This window comes from Zophobas morio, unplaced genomic scaffold, assembly GCF_036711695.1.
Source record: "Zophobas morio isolate AGI-343-1 ecotype UQ-CSIRO unplaced genomic scaffold, CSIRO_AGI_Zmor_V1 ptg000216l, whole genome shotgun sequence".
Lineage (NCBI taxonomy): Eukaryota > Metazoa > Arthropoda > Insecta > Coleoptera > Tenebrionidae > Zophobas > Zophobas morio.
The window spans coordinates 109,740-127,631 of NW_026972320.1; the positions used below are offsets into that span (position 1 = coordinate 109,740).

At 36.9% G+C, this 17,892-nt stretch overlaps 2 protein-coding genes and 1 long non-coding RNA gene across 3 annotated transcripts; all 3 read right to left on the reverse strand.

Moving 5' to 3' along the window:
* Positions 1-12,259: 12,259 nt before the first annotated feature.
* On the reverse strand, positions 12,260-13,937 carry LOC135146237 (uncharacterized). The gene is made up of 7 exons (XM_064078399.1): positions 13,648-13,937; positions 13,193-13,460; positions 13,007-13,133; positions 12,781-12,951; positions 12,581-12,724; positions 12,445-12,530; positions 12,260-12,388 (listed from the first exon to the last, which is right to left on the reverse strand). Exons 1-7 carry the CDS (start codon positions 13,827-13,829, stop codon positions 12,266-12,268), a joined length of 1,101 nt encoding a protein of 366 aa, XP_063934469.1. The 5' UTR covers positions 13,830-13,937; the 3' UTR covers positions 12,260-12,265.
* Positions 13,938-15,690: 1,753 nt separating this feature from the next.
* LOC135146239 (translation initiation factor eIF2B subunit beta-like) lies at positions 15,691-16,979 on the reverse strand. The gene is made up of 9 exons (XM_064078400.1): positions 16,972-16,979; positions 16,681-16,760; positions 16,542-16,625; positions 16,428-16,484; positions 16,291-16,373; positions 16,077-16,233; positions 15,912-15,996; positions 15,800-15,862; positions 15,691-15,725 (listed from the first exon to the last, which is right to left on the reverse strand). Exons 1-9 carry the CDS (start codon positions 16,977-16,979, stop codon positions 15,710-15,712), a joined length of 633 nt encoding a protein of 210 aa, XP_063934470.1. The 3' UTR covers positions 15,691-15,709.
* A 359-nt stretch (positions 16,980-17,338) lies between these two features.
* On the reverse strand, positions 17,339-17,769 carry LOC135146229 (uncharacterized). Its single transcript, XR_010283751.1, has 3 exons — positions 17,693-17,769; positions 17,501-17,645; positions 17,339-17,425 (listed from the first exon to the last, which is right to left on the reverse strand). It is a non-coding gene; the product is annotated as an uncharacterized LOC135146229 (long non-coding RNA).
* Positions 17,770-17,892: the final 123 nt, after the last annotated feature.

A 17,892-nucleotide genomic window follows, 5' to 3' on the forward strand; every position in this document is an offset into this window, starting at 1 on the left:
GTAGAAGTTAGGGCGATACGAGACTTTGCGGCTGGTTGTCGCGGATCATGAGCAGCTGTCAATGCGACCTCAAAACTATCAACTGTGTCTTCTAATGGAAAGGGAAACAAGTCGGGGTAGTCATTCATTTGCTGCTGTAAAGTTTGTCCAGTCCTTTAATGATCGCCTCCAGTGTTTCGCTGTAGCCTTGCCTTCGCCTAACCCAATAAGACGGGGAGTAACTCTTTCACTCTAAAGGTTGAAACCTTAAATACTTGTTTAAGCGCTAACGCAAATTTTTGCTGCATTGGTCGCATTCAACTTAGGATATCCAATAAAAATAATGATAGGGATGCATGCTAGACCAAAACACTTTTTGAGCACGTCCGGACAGCGTTGAATTATAAAGAAGACTATCAAGCTATACTCACGATAATACCAAAAAAATTCAAGTGTTATTATTTTAAAAATTTTCTTCAGAAATGAGGAATTATATCTAGCTAAACCAACTTAAGGATTGATGCTATTTCTGAAATTTATATAGAAAGTTATCTTTTAAAGTGCATTTTAGTTAAAAAGTAAGCCGTAAATTACCAGCATTAATAATTTCATCTAAAAGAATCCTCTTACCAGATTTTTTCTTAATAAAACACATATGAATAAGTTTCAACCGTGTACTATAATCTATAAAAACACCAAGCACTATCGTTACCCCAGGGGCCGCTTACGCGTCCTTTTTGAGACAAAACCCCACAATATTTGGTTAGTTTCCAAAGCTCCTGGCCACTCTTCTACTACAAAGGCTGATCAGCAACTGCAACTATTACAGAGGACCTTACGGCAGCTGTAAACAATTTTAACGACGAATTTATCCTACACGCATAAAAATATGAAAGGACAAGAATTTGTTTGCAACGGTTTCTTAAACAAAAAAGGCGCCGCCACATTCGACTCCTGTTCTGGAATGCGAATGATACTTAGGGTAAGAAGGATGATCTTCAAGAGCTGTTACAACGTGAAAAAATTGATGTTTTCGCCATCCCCCTTTAACTTTTCACGTATCGCCAAGGCCGGATTGACGCCCGCCGCGGCGTGGCTGTTTAAGTAACGGCGCATTTCCATATTATTCGATATATATTCCAGCTCTACAAAGGGCAGTAATAAGGGATTTTTCTTAACTCTCCCTTATCTTTATACTTGTCAGTTAGAGGCGCTACAATTCAGTCGAAACAACTGGGTGTAAAGGAGGTCGAATATAACAGAATACATTAAAGCAAATAATAGGCAAAATATTTTAGTAACTTGCCTTCATATTAAAAATTTATTAGACGAAAAATAATGCAAATGTACAAGTCCTAACAAAATTGAGAAAGAAAATTCTATAAAAACGTTTAGTATTATTACTTGATAGTAGGAAGTGTAATTAATCAAGTCTTAGAAAATACGTTATTACTAAACTAATCTAATATTCTCACTAAAAGGACTACTAGCAAAATTAGCATTTAATAATTATTCTTCAAGTCCTATATACTTTTAAAGTTAAAACTTTCATTTTACTACTTTAATCCATGATAACTTATGAAAATTTCTTATAGGAAAGACTACTTTAATGACTGCTGATTGAAATTCAGGTCCCAAGTGTTCTCTGTAAACTTCTAAATTTTTTGAATAACTGTGGGAAAAGAGCAATAGTATATTAAATAAGACAAAAAATGGGGTTTCCTTTGCTTTCAGTTTATATGGCCTATATACATAATTTCCCAGTAAACTTTTTAGAAATTAGAAATGCTGGAGAATAATTTTATTTCAAAAATAATTTAATGTTTTGGTAATTGTAAGCCCATTATTAGTCTATACTAGATATCAATTTTTAATAGAAAGGTTCTTGAGAGTTATGTGTTCCATCAAGAGTAGTTTTGCAAATATGTCCGTTAATATTCTAAGGTGTATACTCAAGGCGAGTACTGTAACGCACCAAAAACTAACGTCATTCGATGAAAATTACTGGAGGTTGTGTATTATGAGTGATATTTACTTCGACAACTTTCAGAACAGTATGTAGTTGTCGCGCTGAATTTCAATTTGTTTCATTTTCGGTGTAAAATGTTAACTTGGTATTTATAATATCAGATAGTAGGTTCTTAAATTAGGTTTTTTAATAGCTATTATTATTATAAAAGCATTACTCAATGTTGTGTATTCAGACGCGCAAAACGATTTTTCCTTATACAAAGTATAATTATTATTTTTGCATAATTTAGTTCTTCCATGCTGTCCGTCACTTATTGTTGTCGGTAAGTTATTGTAGTATTCTTGACGTAGATTTTTTGGATATAACTTGTCTAATTTGACTTGCTAAGGGACTTTCGTATACAGTTAAAGAAAGTTATTTTGCAAAATTTTGTAGCCCTATTAAAGTGTCATAAAGAAAAAAAAGAGTCAAGTGAAAGGCGCACATGTGATTATAGGCTTTAACATGCATTTATATAGAAGCAGCTTGGTACAAATATTTAAGATACCCCTTTTGCATAGTGGAGGGTATGCAACGTTATTAATAGTTCTTATAATTTTGGTAAAATAGCCTAATAAAGGGTCTAACTTAGACAGGATCAATAATCACTCCAAGATACTTGGACCGCATAACGAGAGAAAATTATTTTTTTGATTGTCTTAAATTGCTCACTGGGCGATATTTCCCTCTACGCGAAATTATCAACTTGCAACTTTTTGAATTAGTTTAAGTTTAGTAGATGTAAACCAATTTCTTAGGGAGTTCGAGTATGAATTGCATATTTATATAAGCTATGGATTTGACTTAAAACTGAATATGTTGCAGTGTCATCAGCATACTGGCCAGAGAAAACATTCTTTACTGAGGGGTTGTCAGAAATGAAGATAGAAAGCAATCGAGGGACAAAAGGGAGTACATATCGGAGTTTACGGCTTTAACTTTATGCTATATTTTATCTTTTAAAAAATACTTAATTAATTGGGATTAGGTACGTAGAAATATCGTAGTATACCATTTTTAAGATTTACTCGGTGCTAAATGATACTAAGCTTTTCTCCTCATTAGCTAAGAGTACAAGCATAGTAGCCATTATCAAATTTTAATTTAGAAAGAAATAAAATAGAGTAATAAATAAAATTAGAATGAATAATAAGGGTTAATAAGCAAAGTGGACCCAATTTTCAAGTAACGAAAAAGAAACGAAATAAAACAGTAACAGGTAAAACGCATTTATAAAAAAGTAAGAAAAGAGATATAAAACCTTAATTTGAGCTTTGTTTTCATAAATGACAGTTGCTAGTGCTCGATCGAGTCAAAAATTGCGAATACTCGAGAGGAGTATCGCTGAGATAGTATAAAAGAGCTTTCAATTGATAGTGTCATTATTTTCTTAACATTAACTAACAAATAGAAAACTAGCATTTACACGAGTCACGTGAGTGACGACAACAAGCATTATCCCATGCTAGTAAATAAATTCGCTCACCTGCAGACGATTTGTGTGCCTGGCTAACCTATCGTAAAGGGCATTAGCAATTCTTTTGGAAGACGACGTTTAAAAGGTTTAGCAAGAGGTTCCGGTGAAGAGTTTCATTTCGCATAAACCACAACGCGTTTGTCATCAGTCGCACTTGACGTGCCGACCTCTTTTTTACACAGCGCGGTCAAAACGTCCTCAGCCACTTTGCCGACCGCTGACAGTAGGCTGATGGGTCGATACTTGCTAGCTGCTGATTCCGGTTTAAGTGACCTTGGCAGCATCACAACAGCTGCCGTCTTCTATCAAATCGGAAAGGCCCCAAGGATCAATGCAGATTTTACTAGGAGATACAGATAATACAACCTTGTCAACGTCATTTTATTCAGCATCTTAAAAATGATACCCCTGGGACCAGGTGCTTTTTGTTTGGGTAGCGCTTCGACAATCGTTTGAACCTTGCCAATACTAACTAGCTCAAATGGCTCGTGGACACCGAAAAGGGGTAAGATCAGCTGAAGAGCGCATCATTAGCAGTAAAGTAAGAAGCTGGTACCTTTTGGGTAGCAAGGAGATTAGCGAAGCGTAGCTTTGTCCCCATTACTCTAGGTCACTATATTTCCTTTACGAAGGGACGGTAGTGGTGCACGTCCCCCATTTTTGATTCTTTTAAAAGTATTTTAAAGGAGGAGAGGTTACAGCTATCTAATTCTGATATGGGGCTACTTGGTCTCCCATTTATTGTTAATAACGGGCTCCTGTCTAGCGCATATTTGTATTCGGTGCTCTGCGGCAACGATGGTAGATAAGTGCTTTTAGTGCATCAAACAGGCGATCAAGGTGGTACATTATTTCACGGGTTGTCATGGCAGTGTTCAGTAAGCTTCAATATGGCAAAAGCATCATTGAGGGAGGCTGGCAAGGACGGTAGTGACGAACGGAGGAAGAGCGTATTTTTTAATAACTCAGCATATTTGTCTTAGTTGGTAAAAAAGTGGGTGATAGTCTTCAGTGTGTCCTTCTCGTCGCCTTATTCGAGAATAACTAGAAGTGATCAAAGGAAAGCTCTTGTAGCGCTTTGAATGCTATTGGGAGATGTATATCTTATATTGCGGCGATATCTCTACCTCCATTGTGTCTGTAGTAGTAGTCAGGTGTGTTGGTTGCTGGGGGCCTAGTATGCACAGCCGGTACTCATCAGCATAGACCTCAAGGATGTGGCCCTCTACATCATCGGCTCGGTTATATAATGAAGGATGCTTGCAATTTAACTCACCACATAAAAGGGCAGAGGAGTCACTCGCAAGGATGGCCTCCAAATAGGAGTGCGGTGGTAGCCTTCAAGGGGATTGTAGACGGCGATAACAGACCCCGATCCTTGGTCCACCATCTATCACATTGATTTAACACAAATTGCCCACGACATAAAGATATACTATGTTATACATATCTATTTAGTTATAATAGGGAGCAGTACCTCGGCTCTCATGGGCACTTCACACCTAGCGTAAGAGGGAGCGTTCAGGTGTGTTTAACTTCAGGATTAAATAAGTCGAATTAAACGGTTTAACACATGTTATCACATAAAACACTGTGCATCACAACTTTATCTATTTTTTTTAATTGCGTAGATGCTCGGAAATTTCGAACGCAGACCGCTTAGTTTTGCTAATGGCTTTAGTATATAGCATACTCGTATTCATACTCCGCGAGTCTTCTCGTCATTTCATACATATATATATACTTATGTATCTAAAGGTTAACAAACTATGATTGTTTGGGTTAAATCGCATAGCGGGGAGCAGTCGCATGCGCCTTTTTTCCAGTGGTTTTGTATGTAAGTTCTTGTGCCCACTACTGGTTTAAATACATACGAACGCGTACAAAAGAGCAGTAGTGGCTTTGTGAAAAAAGTCTATAAGTCGTTCCCCAAACCAGGATCGTTGTGAAACGTATTATCGCGTACGATGTAAGGTGCGCCTATCAGTTCTCACAACAACTTATTAGTTGCCTCTGCTCGTGCAATCGTCGAGGGTTCTCCTCATTGTTAAGCAACAGATGCGCAATTCATTAACAGAGGGTACGCACTCAACAACCTTTTTTTTAAAATGATCTTTCCCTGGTTCTCGATCGAGTACACAACTTCAAATAATTGTGCACTCAACCAAGAATAGTCGCGGACAGAACTGTGGGACACCTGTTGTTATTCTGAAGAGCTTCATGACTTTCCCCCGCTACGTGGTCTAAGGTGGTAAAAAATTCGCTAAAAGCCACCACCAGAAAACTTGACTTAAGCCCTTACGGAAACACTCGCCGACTTTTTTAGTATATAATGGCATTTTCTGGTGCTCGTAAGGGTACGGCGCACAATTTGTCAAGCAAATTCTTATACCAATTCGGTCAAAAGCTTTTCGACGTTATGAAAGATGGCGCCGGTTGTCCTAATTGATTGAGGCACTAATTTTCCACTTTGTTAAGTGATGGAGCTAATGCTTCATGGGATGTCTTTTTGAAAATTCAAATTGGAACTCTTGCAGGGAGAGACTTGCGTCAACAAATGCTATCAAGCGACGCAGTATAGGGCTGCTTCAGTTATGCCAATGGCTGACAAAAGGCTAATAGGCCTCTATTTGCTTGGCGTAAATGCTGGCCTTGGTGTCTACGAGAACGTTAGTCATCTCCCGTGGCAACGAACGATCCACCTTTACCATTTTCTTTTAATTTAACATCACGTAGGTGATACCATCGATACCTGGATCTTTCCGTCTCAGTAGAACTCTAAAAATCTCCGTAAGTGCGAGTGTGGTGATTGGCTTTACAGCTGATCTTAGGCATCAACGAGGAAGTTCGAAACACTAACACTTCAGCTGCAGCTAAATAAGCAGATGGTGCACACTGAGTAGCGAGGTATCAAGTTAAAATGAAAAACATTGACTGCAACGTTTTCCGCCAATGTTGTCGTCTCGTATGGTAAGAGGTAATAATGCTTTTAAATCTTGGATCTCCTGTTAAGCTTTTAGAAAGAGAGTCTTGTTCCACAACAGGTTGTGATGCACCGTCATCTCTTTCCCTTCTCTAATCCTCCGGTGTAGCCTGCTAAGCGCTAATATATCTGCGAGGCGTTGTGACACCGTGGCCACTCTAATATGGCGTCGCCTCTAACAGATAATGGCTTTCAATTCATCAGATAAGCATTAGAACGGAATTCAACCTCACGTGTTTTTTGCGGTCTGGTACGCCATGGCCGAAGCGCCCTCGAATTCAGCACAGCAAAAGTAAAGTAGGATGGGCGTCCTGAGTAAGGCGGAAGATGTAGAAAAAATTATCGCAAAAGCCACGAAGATTGAGGTCAGTCCCTAATAACTCCTTTCTGTCGCCCAACTTGAGCAGGGCTCGCAGATGGTTCAATGAGAGTTCATGAGCTACCGTTGCCGATAACCTATGAATATTTTTTTTCAACGGCAATATTCATTCTATCCCCTCTTCACAATGTGCTTCGGGTACTGTGGTTGTAAGACACTTAGTTCGTGCTTGGCATTGTAAATTTAAGGTTTCGGCAGTGTAGGTTACCGACGCGATTGTTTCAGATGAGATGCCTGCAGTTAAGATATCCACTTATGACAACTAAGGAACAATAAAATTAGAAGAGAATCCAGGTTTGAGGTAATAAGTGGCTTGCTAAAGGACTTGTAAGCTGCAATGACCGACACGGGCCTCTGGCCGGCTAAGTAGAGGAAAACCCAACCTTCTCTAACATCGCCGGCAGGTATAGACATGTTACCCACAATAAAAGCAGTAGATGAAGTGTTGTTAACGGCTATCTGGGGGATTTGTCTGGGAAGTTGCCTTTCTTGCGAAGCGAGAGGCATAAGAAATTGACGGAGTTACATTAGAAGAAAACTGCTTTTAAAACGCAATTATGAAAGCTTGATTGGCTAATTAAGTCTTCTCGAGTAAGTGTTGGCAGTCACTATAGTTGCCGGTGTGCGCTTCACCGAAATTGCACGACTGGCAGGCCTTTTTCGTGCTTTTGTGCGCTGGGCTGTCAAGTGGCCTTCGCTATATTATACGCGTTAGAAATCAACAGAGCAGAAAAACTTGCACTTTTCCCAATGGCCTAGCAGCGGTGGTACTGTCAGTCTCGATACTACTTCGGAGCTATCCCACCATAACCTAAAGATGAAAAGCTCTTTAACTCCAACAGCCTTTTGTCGATCACAAGTTGGTATATGAACTAAAACCATGGTATAGATTCGAACCGTGCTTTTTCCATTGACAGCGCCCTCCATGTGCATCCTTGCCACGTAGAGAGACGAGATACCTTGCGTGCTTAAGTTTCCAACGATGATTTGGACGTCAAGATCGCGATAAATTCCGCGGAGGACACTTAAAAGATTCTGTCCTCTAGGCGTTAATAGATAATTATATGGTAACGCTTCATCACGCACAATCGACATGATGGCTCGATCTTGAGAAAAGATCCCAATTCATAATTTTTAACGCAACTTGCCATTTTTAGGAAATTCTTTTTATTGTTTTTAATTGTTTTATAGCCAAATTACTAGCATATAAGTGACAATCGCTTAAAAATAAACTGGTCGCATTAATTTTTCCCTGCGCTTTCGTGGTGGACTCGTCCGTACAACTTTGTACCTTATATATATATCTGTGTATAGCTAATTTCCAAGGCTTAAAAGGTTTAAATACCCTAATAAAAGATCAAGAGTTCAAACTATACCCATTAAGCAAACGCCATGTATTTCAGCGTACATGAAAAACTAAAAACGATGGTTGATATCCCACTGGAAATCCAGGTTGACTCCTACCTTAGAAGAAAGTCTAATTGCTCTTTACGACCCGACCTTAGATGATGAAGACAAGATAACTATAGTATCGGACGCCATGATAAGCTCTATCGACAAGGGTCTTTTTCCAATAGTAAGACCTTGTTGAAATTATGAAATGGAGTAATTTAAAGCTGAATGAAGTAAAAGTATTATAGGAAGAACTCGAAAAAAGTGTAAACGTAAGGATACCGACCACTAGAGTAGGCCTCGAAAAGGAATTAATGGAATTGAAACTTGCGTGATCGGATCAATGGTTTCGCTTCAAGAAAGAATAAATAACATAGTCGAGCGTATACACTCACACAACTATGGTTTTAAAATCTCAGAGCACATGAAAAAAGACAGTTAATATGCTCTTCCGGATAAACCCAACTAGGATTATTTAAATTGACAAATTCATGAAATCGGAGATTCTACCACTAACATATCATACCTCGAGCTTCTATAAATGAGAGGCATGGCACGTTGCCTGCAGTCGTTCCCGAGTAAAAGGGCGAACAAGAAGCCGCTTTAAGGGGCGGTAAGGAAAAAGATAAAAATTTTACGCGAAAACATTTTAGTAATAGCCAGAAATGTACAATTTGTAAAAGGGATAATCATTCAGAAGACTGTTATTTCAGGAACAGGTGTCAAAGATGTGGTAACTATAGCATAATGAAAAGGAATCTCCTTTCAGAGACAAGAAGTGCTATAAATGCAATAAAATTGGACACACAGCCTCCCGCTGCAGTACGAAAACACATTTGGAATCAGCTCTTAAGGCAACTAAAGGACATTCTAAATTTATTCTTGACTTTGGTGCTAGTTATCATGTAGTCAATTATGCATCCATTCTAAAAGGTTTTAGGGATATTAAAGAATATGTACTTGGAGATCTGAAAACGCTTTAGCAACAGGTGAAGGTTTCTACGCAAATTATTTCCGAAACCGATAATAATTTACTTAGCGAGGGGAAGTTGTATGATAAAGGAGAAATAGTGTGGTTTTGACAAAGAAAAAGCGATCGTTATCAAAGAAGACTCAATACTGCAAGGCGAGCTTACTAAAATCCCGCCATGGGTCTTAGCTCTAGGAACAGCGAAGGAATTTATGAGGTGACCAAAGAGATAGTGTGACCAGTGGGGCTATGTTTTGGCTTGAAACACATTCGTTACATCGATATCAAAAAGATCAAAGGTTTTTAAAAAACAATGGCATTGTTCACAACTTTGACGGCAGCACTTTGAATTGCGACGTATGTGCCGAGGTCAATATAAAGAAAACCGAAGATAATCGAAGGCAGATAAATGATTATTTCTACTTTAACACTTGCGAAGAAATAGATGAAGACCTACACGGCCCTATCCCGAGTCTATTGGCGGATATATCTGGGCCATCACGATGGTTTGTAAAAAAACTAAATTTGTTTAGGTCAACTTCTTGAAAGGCAAGAAAAATGTTTATTTGGTGGTTGAAAATTTTTTGGATAAAACATTGGGGAATAGGTATGAAATCAAAAAAAATTCACAGTAATAATGGGTCTGAATTCGACCCGGATAAATGAGTTTACATGTGTAAAGTCAGAGGCATTACTCCCACCTATACAGCACCACACACTCCATATCACAAACCGATAGCGGAGAGTTACAATGGCACACTAAAATCCATGATCGAAAGCGGGGCTATTAGGTGCTAATTTGTCAAAAGTCTTTTGGGTAGAAGCAATGAGTCAAACCACCTTAATAGTTAACCAGACATCTCAAGCTTAAGAACTTTTTTGGCACTAAACCCGAAATAACTAAACTAGTCATGTTTAGCACGAGAGTCATCTTTCAAGATACTAAACCAGGAAAACTAGAGGACAACGGGCCTAAGGATACTTAGCCTAGCAGCTGACACATGTGGACGTTGTTTTAAGATTCACAACTTATAGACTGGTAGAGTAATTAAAAAACGCATATTTTTGCCATTATGCAAACATAAAAAAGACTCCAATGGGGGGAGGGATTTCGCATCGTGATTGGCGCGAAGAGAGAGACAAAACGTCAGAGACTGAGACAGGATATAGGGAGATGGTCAAGAAAATAGGACATCTCCCCTACAAACGAAAAACCCTATCATAAATCAAAGAACCCAGGTCGAAAGCAAAAAATCCTTGACTGGTAGAATAACTGGCATAAAAAGAAATTGATATGTCGTTGAATTTAAGGACGGTGAAGTTATCAACGACATAAAGTTGGATGGGATGAGATCGGGTGCATACGAAGTAACTATTTACCTCCCTTACAGTGATAAATTCGGTTATTTAGAAATAATTACTTTGACTCGATCTAAGAGCACTGGTAACAATAATATTATGTACAGTACTAAACCCAATACTAATAAAAATTTAAAAGAATTCTTTCAATCCAAAGCCACTCTAAACCGAGCGGAAGATAACAAGCCCTAGTTATCAAACGTTAATACTTGCCAAAGTTAGATTATGGAGTTCAACTTCAGTAGATAAGCATATTAATGGCACTGGAAGGGTGCCCTCTTATCAGTGTCGTTTCATTAGTACGCTACTTGCCGGTAGCTTACCAGGTTAACCCTGCAAGTTTCAATCCTGCTTAATGTAAGCATACCACACCGCTCTCAGACTTATCAGAAGCTAACTTCGGCTTGTTTGGTTACTAACTATAACCACCCAAGAATGCTAAAAAAGATTTGTTAGTCGGCAATGACCCAGGGAAAGTTGCATTGTATCGAGTAATAATTCTTCTTTAAGTAAACGACTCTTCAAAAAAAACCCCTTTCTTGGGGATACCTGATAAGGAGAAAAATTTTATATTCAATAATTGTACAGTTATGTCCCAGTAGCCCGCAAGGAGAAAAAGCTAACCAACTACTTAAAAACAAACTGTAAATACTCTGGTCAATCTAAATAAGTACTAGTAACTGGTAATGCTTGGTTCAATCGTAAAACGCTAATATTAACCCCTAAGTTCCAAACTCCTAATGAAGAGGCTCCTAAGTTAACTCCAAGTTAGCTAAGAAGCACTAATACAAGACCACAAGACCACATAGAGCATAACATTAGATAATAGAACTAGGTTTCAGTTAGTACTCAACTTAGCTTAGCTTAGCCCGGATAGATGTACCACTTATCAAGTACAAGATATAGAGGCAGTAGAGAGAGAGGTTGAGTGGTCCAACCCGTCTTGTAGGGATAAGTAGAATACTCGAGTTGCACTAATAATAATAAGGAAGCACTCTTTATTAAACCAATTGGTGAGTCAGCTAGAATGCTTCCAAATTAGTAGGATGCTAACTAACATAACACTAGAAAGTACATAACTTGGTAAAATGTAACTAGTTCTGGAAATAAAGGCTTCTTAATTGAGTAGTTTTCTTAACAGAGCCTAATATTAAAAAGGTGTTCACGAGGCTCAAACTAGTTTCTTAAAAGGGCTAGTTTCACTTTAATTGAAACATAAAAGTGGTTGCCAGTGAAACGGAGGATTAATTGCGCACGAGAGCTAAGATATCCTCGGTTGTAGAGACTTTTTAATTTAACAATGTTACGGAATAACCAAAATAGTGCTAGTAGTATGCACTGTTTAAAATAATATTAGTACCTAATATATAAATATACCACCCTTGTTCCCAGAGATATCTATATAGATTCTGATGCAATTGTTATAGTTAATTTTAAAGATAATAGAGAATCGAGCGATATTGCTCGCCAGATATTCAAAAAAGGAGTACGACCCATCTTTACACACAATCACGATCCCACACTAAAAAAATCGCTTGTGAGGCCGTTGCAGGCTTATTTACACTTTCAAACTTGAGCATGCGAAACCAAACAACTCCAACTCCATGAGGTCTTTCGTAAACGTACACATACAATAAAATTGTTATAATTTACGCGGACCAGTAGGTGAGCATATAAGAAAGTCTAAAACTACTTCAAGAAAAGCAAGCTTTATATTAATAGTTGTGTAAAGGCTTCCGAACTATAAAGAGATGCCCCGGCGTCACTATTTTAAGTCTGCCAGCTACTTTCCACAACTCCGCAGACTGAGATAGTAACTTTTGCACTGCACTTGTTCCCTAAAGGTGATACTAAGTAATGTAATATATTATAAAAGTACCCTTCAATAATAAACCGTTGGTAAAAGTTTCAATGTTTCTCCTATATAGCAGAAACTCGAAGTGATAAACATGCCAATATTCGAAGTGGCAAAGTTGACACCTGTAAATAATATTTAACATAACCAAAACATAGTATATAAATATTATAACCGTTAGCATCTTCAAGACTCTCGTGAAAATTGTAGTCGCTTCCTGCAATCTTTTCAAAAACGTCCTCGTCTAAGAGGATCTCAAAACCCACCTTCTGAAAAGACTCTCGAGTAGATTGCGCCGTTCTTCCAGAAATGTAGCAGCCTATATTAATTATGTAAAGCTTCATAATGGTGTGCAGAAGCTTTATGAAGATTAACCGTTAAGATTATCAATCATGCGAATTATGTCTTGGTGCTCAGAGTGGCGGTAGGCCTCTTTTAAGCAATACTGTGCGCTCACAAATATTTTTCCAGGCTTCAATACACGATATATTTCTTTAAAAGTTGTCTCCAAGTCAGTGGAGTGGAGAGTCGCTTCCATGTCATAGGCTGGAATGAATAAGATGTGATAAAATCATATTAATTAGAATGGTTTTAAAAAAACCTGCATCAAAAGTTGAATCCTGAACTGGAATGGTATTGAAGTCACACTCAATAAAATTGCAATTTTTGATGTCCTCCCTCTCATTGTAAACGAGTGCCCGTTTAATGTGTTCGTGAGTAATGTTGACCTAAGAAAACAAATAACTATTTCTCAAGGTTTATAAAACTTTTAACAAAATTGACTTACACCCGTGATTGAGACGCGATACTTAAAAAACTTAGCAATTGTGCGCATTGGGCCTCCAACTCCGCAGCCTACATCTAGTATACATTGCTTTTCATTCGAGGTTAAGTCTAAACGGAAATTAGCAGCAAAAAAGTGCTCGTAACGCGTCATTGCTTCCTTAAAAGTTTCGCATTTATAACGCGGTGCAAAATGAAAAGAGCGGCCCCAACCAAATTCGTAAAAATCGGTTATTAGGCCATAAAATAGAGGAGTCATCTTTGCATAATTGCTATTAAAGTTTGAGTTGCGGTTGTTATTGAACAAAAATTAGTAAAACTCCTTTTTCGTAGAGCGATAAAAATGGCAACTATAAAATCACGTAATATATTTTTAAAAAATTTAAAGGTCAATGTTAGCTAACATAGTACACTAGTCAAATAAAGTAGAAAATAAAGAGAAAAGAGTATTAAGTTAACCTTTTTCTAGCTGCGAAGGTCACTTCATTCGACGTGCTGAAGCCTTTGTAAAATTTTAAATAACTTTTCTCTAAACTTTGAATGTGTTTGTAACTAAAGCTTTGCTTTAACAAAGCCCATATTAGAATAGATAAACTAATCGGTAATTTAAGTATGTAGGCTGCTATATCGGAAGCAGCCATCTTTGAAACGAGCAATAATGGCTAAGAGGCTAGACGATTGCTCAACCAATTTTCTCGATTGTTATCACGCTGTCGGTCGGTTGATAAAGTTCACTGCTACAGGATACTTGTTTCTAAGTTAAATTTCAAGTGCTCTGCTAAGTGACCATTAAAGCTAAATAACTGATATATTTCTATTTAAACTTACCATCCTTTAACTCTATAAGCTCTTTTCTTTTTAAGAATTCATTAAACTTAGTATGAAGAGCTTAATAACTTAATTATTGAGAGCAGGGGGCGTACATATAACTTAATAAAGGATAACATTTTTTTTAATTTAATATATTGTAATTATATTAAGTCTATACTATGATATCCAATAGCTTTAAGAAATTTACCAAAGATTGTAGTTATCCCTAAGATGATATTATTACGCACAATTGGTAAACTTACTAGCAGCACCCAAACTACGCCCGTTGCTTTGCTAAAATAATCAATTTAATAATACTCATTACTTGGTTTAGTTAATTAAACGACAGTACTAAAAGAGCACTTTTCTTAGTTAGTTTCTGTATTTAGAAGAAAATTCATTAAAGGCGGTAAATTATCAACTATATTACTCTGCAGTTTCGCAAAGATCGTCAATGACGTCATAACAAGTACGCTAAGTGTAGATTAAACAAAAAGTTCATATTTGAGTTATGTCTGTGTACCTTTAAACGTACGCTAAAAAAAAATTTAAACATGGACTACTGCAGGTGTTCATATTTAATATTTAGCTGTGCGACATTTACTTTAAGTATCAAAGTCGCTTTCTTAGTTTTTTGACATCATGCCCTAACTCAATAGGGGAAATGATACCACTAACCTCAATAAACCTCTCTGTTTTTTGAGGAAGCAATTAGAAAACCGTCTTTGAATTAACTCTGATAAAGAACGTGTCATCCATGTGCTGTTTTCTGTCTCACAACTTATATTTCCTCATTTACTCTCTTATCTTTCTCCCTCGAACCGAATAAAGTTTTTTTATTAAAGTGGTTAATGCATGGGTAACTACGGAGTTCGAAAAACCATGTTTTAAAACTTTTAGTAAAGTAAACTCAAATACATGCTAACTATTATTAAAAAAAGCTATTTTTTTTACCCTCCTTACGATATCATATCAAAGGGTTAAGCAAGGCCGAAATATTGCTAGTTAACGGCATACCCAGTAACAATGGCTTAAATAAATACTCAGTTATTTTTTTAATAGTAACCCCGTGTTGCTAGTCTCATGGAGAACTAAGGCCACTCATTTCACCTGAAGGAGGTGTAATATCTTTTACCCTATCATGCAGCAAGTGGTGTTACAAATAAATTTCAGCCTAGTTAACGGCATCGGGGCTAACCCTCACTAAGCTCACTATTGATGTTTAACTTTGAAGAACAATATTTCCTATATGATTAAGAGGCTAAAGAATATTTTGCCACCAAAAGTAAAGGTAGTATTATACATATCAAGAACCCCAAAAGAAATAGTATATGAAATAGTTATAATATAACTTCATAGAAGTGGCGGTAAACAAAACTTGAAAGCTCAACCATATGGATATTTAAAAACTCAACCCTCACTAAAAAAGGTTATAATCGTGATCCCATATTCAAAATTCATAGTATAGGAAGATAAATAAAATAAGTTAAGGCCCCGATAGCTGTGTTCCTCATAAAGATGGCTTTCGAGAGAAAAAGCTCCCAAGGAACTCCTCTAGGTCCAGATGTTAAGTTTGTCCAAATACTTTGGCTCAAGTAAAACTTAAGTATATATATATATTAAACTTTAAAGCATTTTTAAATAATATATTAGCAGCAAAATATAAGCATCTTGCCTTAATGGTTTTGCTTAGCATGTGTATATAAATAAGTTATTCATAATCCTGTCTTTGAATTTATTGAATTCATTAAGGGTAAAAATTTTGTTCAAAGCGGAGTAATATATAAAATATTAATCAAACATGTCATCAGGATGGTAATACTCACGAAGCAGTCTGTAGATATAAGAAGGGGCATAGCCACCGCTACAAAAAAGGTTTAAAAGCAAAAAAAAGGGAAGTTATTGGATCTTACTAGTTTGTGATAAGTAGCTCAATTAACTTCGGAGGGACGTAATCATCTGCTGGGGTATAGACTTTTACAGAGTCCAAAACGCCCGCTGCAGGAAAGCCAGAAGTAAGGATAAATATATAAAAAATTTTAAAAAAATTTGTAAAAGAAAAGAAGATGGAGTCCCACCATAAGGTAGGGAGTCGCTAGGTGAAACCAGGACGTTCAGTTCGTCGGTGTCGCACGTGGGGTAACGTGGGGTCAACTTATAGATGGCCGCACAAACAATGATGGGAATGGAAAAGTGATGGGCTGCCTGAGCAACAGAGTATGTCCCACTGGCCGCCTTTAGGCGTAAATAGGAGATATCTCCAGGAAGGACTCATAAAAAAAACTTTGTGACCATGATCCCGCCATCCGCCATAACGGAGTGGGCCCCAATGATGACTTTATTTACACGTGACATAAGAGCGTAAACTGCGGAATCTTAAGTGTACATATAAGCTTATCGCTCATCTTCTCTAAAAATAAAAAGATCACCGTCAATGACGGTTGTCTCGATTCCTGCTGCTGCAAGTTTGGCCGCCAGACGAATACCTTTCGAGGTCTACATTAAATAAAAAGGCGGAAGACAAAGAAAGTTAAAGGAAATACCATCATGTAATGGCGCCGCCTCAACAACAATTACTTGAAAGTCCGTGGTGAGGGACCGAGCAGCGCATAAAAAAAACTCTTCAGCTAATATATATTTGTATTATACTAATTCATTCCGATAAATATAAAATACTATTACCCGTGTAAGAGTACCCAAAAGTTAATATAATTTCTTTCGCATGGATTAAATCAGTGGCAGCAACCGCAATATCATGTCGACTACATGCAAATTATAAAACGCTTTATTTCATTTTTAACTTAAATAAATAAAACTTGAAGAAACTAAAAGAACAGATCAAATCAGTGTAATTTTTGAATTACATTTTCAAAATTTTTAAAGTATAATTGTGTTATACTAATAAAAGTATTTCAAATAACTTGCGAAAATTAAGGGATTTGTTAGAAATTTCTGAAACAAAAAGTCAAAAACTTAGGCATTCTTACAATAATTATTTTATTTATAATAGATAAAATTAAAAAAATCTATCCTGAAAATTATATAAAGTTAATAAATAAAGGATAGTCAATGCCTAGTGGCAAGTTCTTCTAGCAAGTCATTGATAGCTTCCATTACTTTCGGTAAAATGTTAATACGTTGCTTTCTACAGGAAAGGTTAACTTAAAGAAACTACAATTATAAAAACAAAAATTACGTGTAATCTCTTCTTTTATCCGTATCTATAAAAGAAATCAGTGATTGAGTCCTATCGACCATTGAAGATCTACGCTCAAGTGCGTTACGGTTAGAAGTTACTATTGTAAGATATTAAAGGAAACGTGGATCATGGCCCAAAAGATAGAAATTGTTTTAGTTTTCCTACCATGTTCGTATTCTTCTCTTATAATAAAAAGAACTCTTCTGAAAATATTTCCGATAATCATTTCTTAAAAAAAAGGTGACAAATAGAGGTAAGGCTTAATATCGCATTTTTAAAAGTTCTATTTATAAAGCCACTCACCATTAGGAAGAGATTTATCAAAGTGAGAACTATATAATTTTATTTTATCCATTAAATCCTGAGCGCTATTCCAACGACTTTTACTAATGACGTCGCGTAAGAACAAAAGAATTCTTCCGCTGCACAATAAGTTCCTATTACTTGTCTACTTGAAAGTTAAATCAATTGAAAGAAAGAAGAAATAGCTTAAACCTCCTCTTAAACTTTGTTATTAGGCTGTTTGCTTGGGAATCAACATCCACCACCATTGCACAAAGAGACGAGCAAAAAAAGTCACGGTGTAAAAGCTTTAAGGTCGTGACTTGTTATCACGAGATGAGAGCAGGTAGGTAAGGATGAAGACTCCTCCTTTGTACTAGATTTTTACCTATAGTAACCGCTGTAAAGCAGAT

Coding starts and splice junctions, on each gene's coding strand:
- LOC135146237 (XM_064078399.1), bottom strand. CDS start 13,829: ATGGCTGCTTCCGATATAGCAGCCTACATACTTAAATTACCGATTAGT. Junction 13,461..13,647: donor ACCTTCGCAGCTAGAAAAAG/GTTAACTTAATA, acceptor AAACTTTAATAG/CAATTATGCAAAGATGACTC. Junction 12,389..12,444: donor CATTGAAACTTTTACCAACG/GTTTATTATTGA, acceptor TATCACCTTTAG/GGAACAAGTGCAGTGCAAAA.
- LOC135146239 (XM_064078400.1), bottom strand. Junction 16,485..16,541: donor GGCGGCGCCATTACATGATG/GTATTTCCTTTA, acceptor AGACCTCGAAAG/GTATTCGTCTGGCGGCCAAA. Junction 16,374..16,427: donor CGAGACAACCGTCATTGACG/GTGATCTTTTTA, acceptor TGTACACTTAAG/ATTCCGCAGTTTACGCTCTT.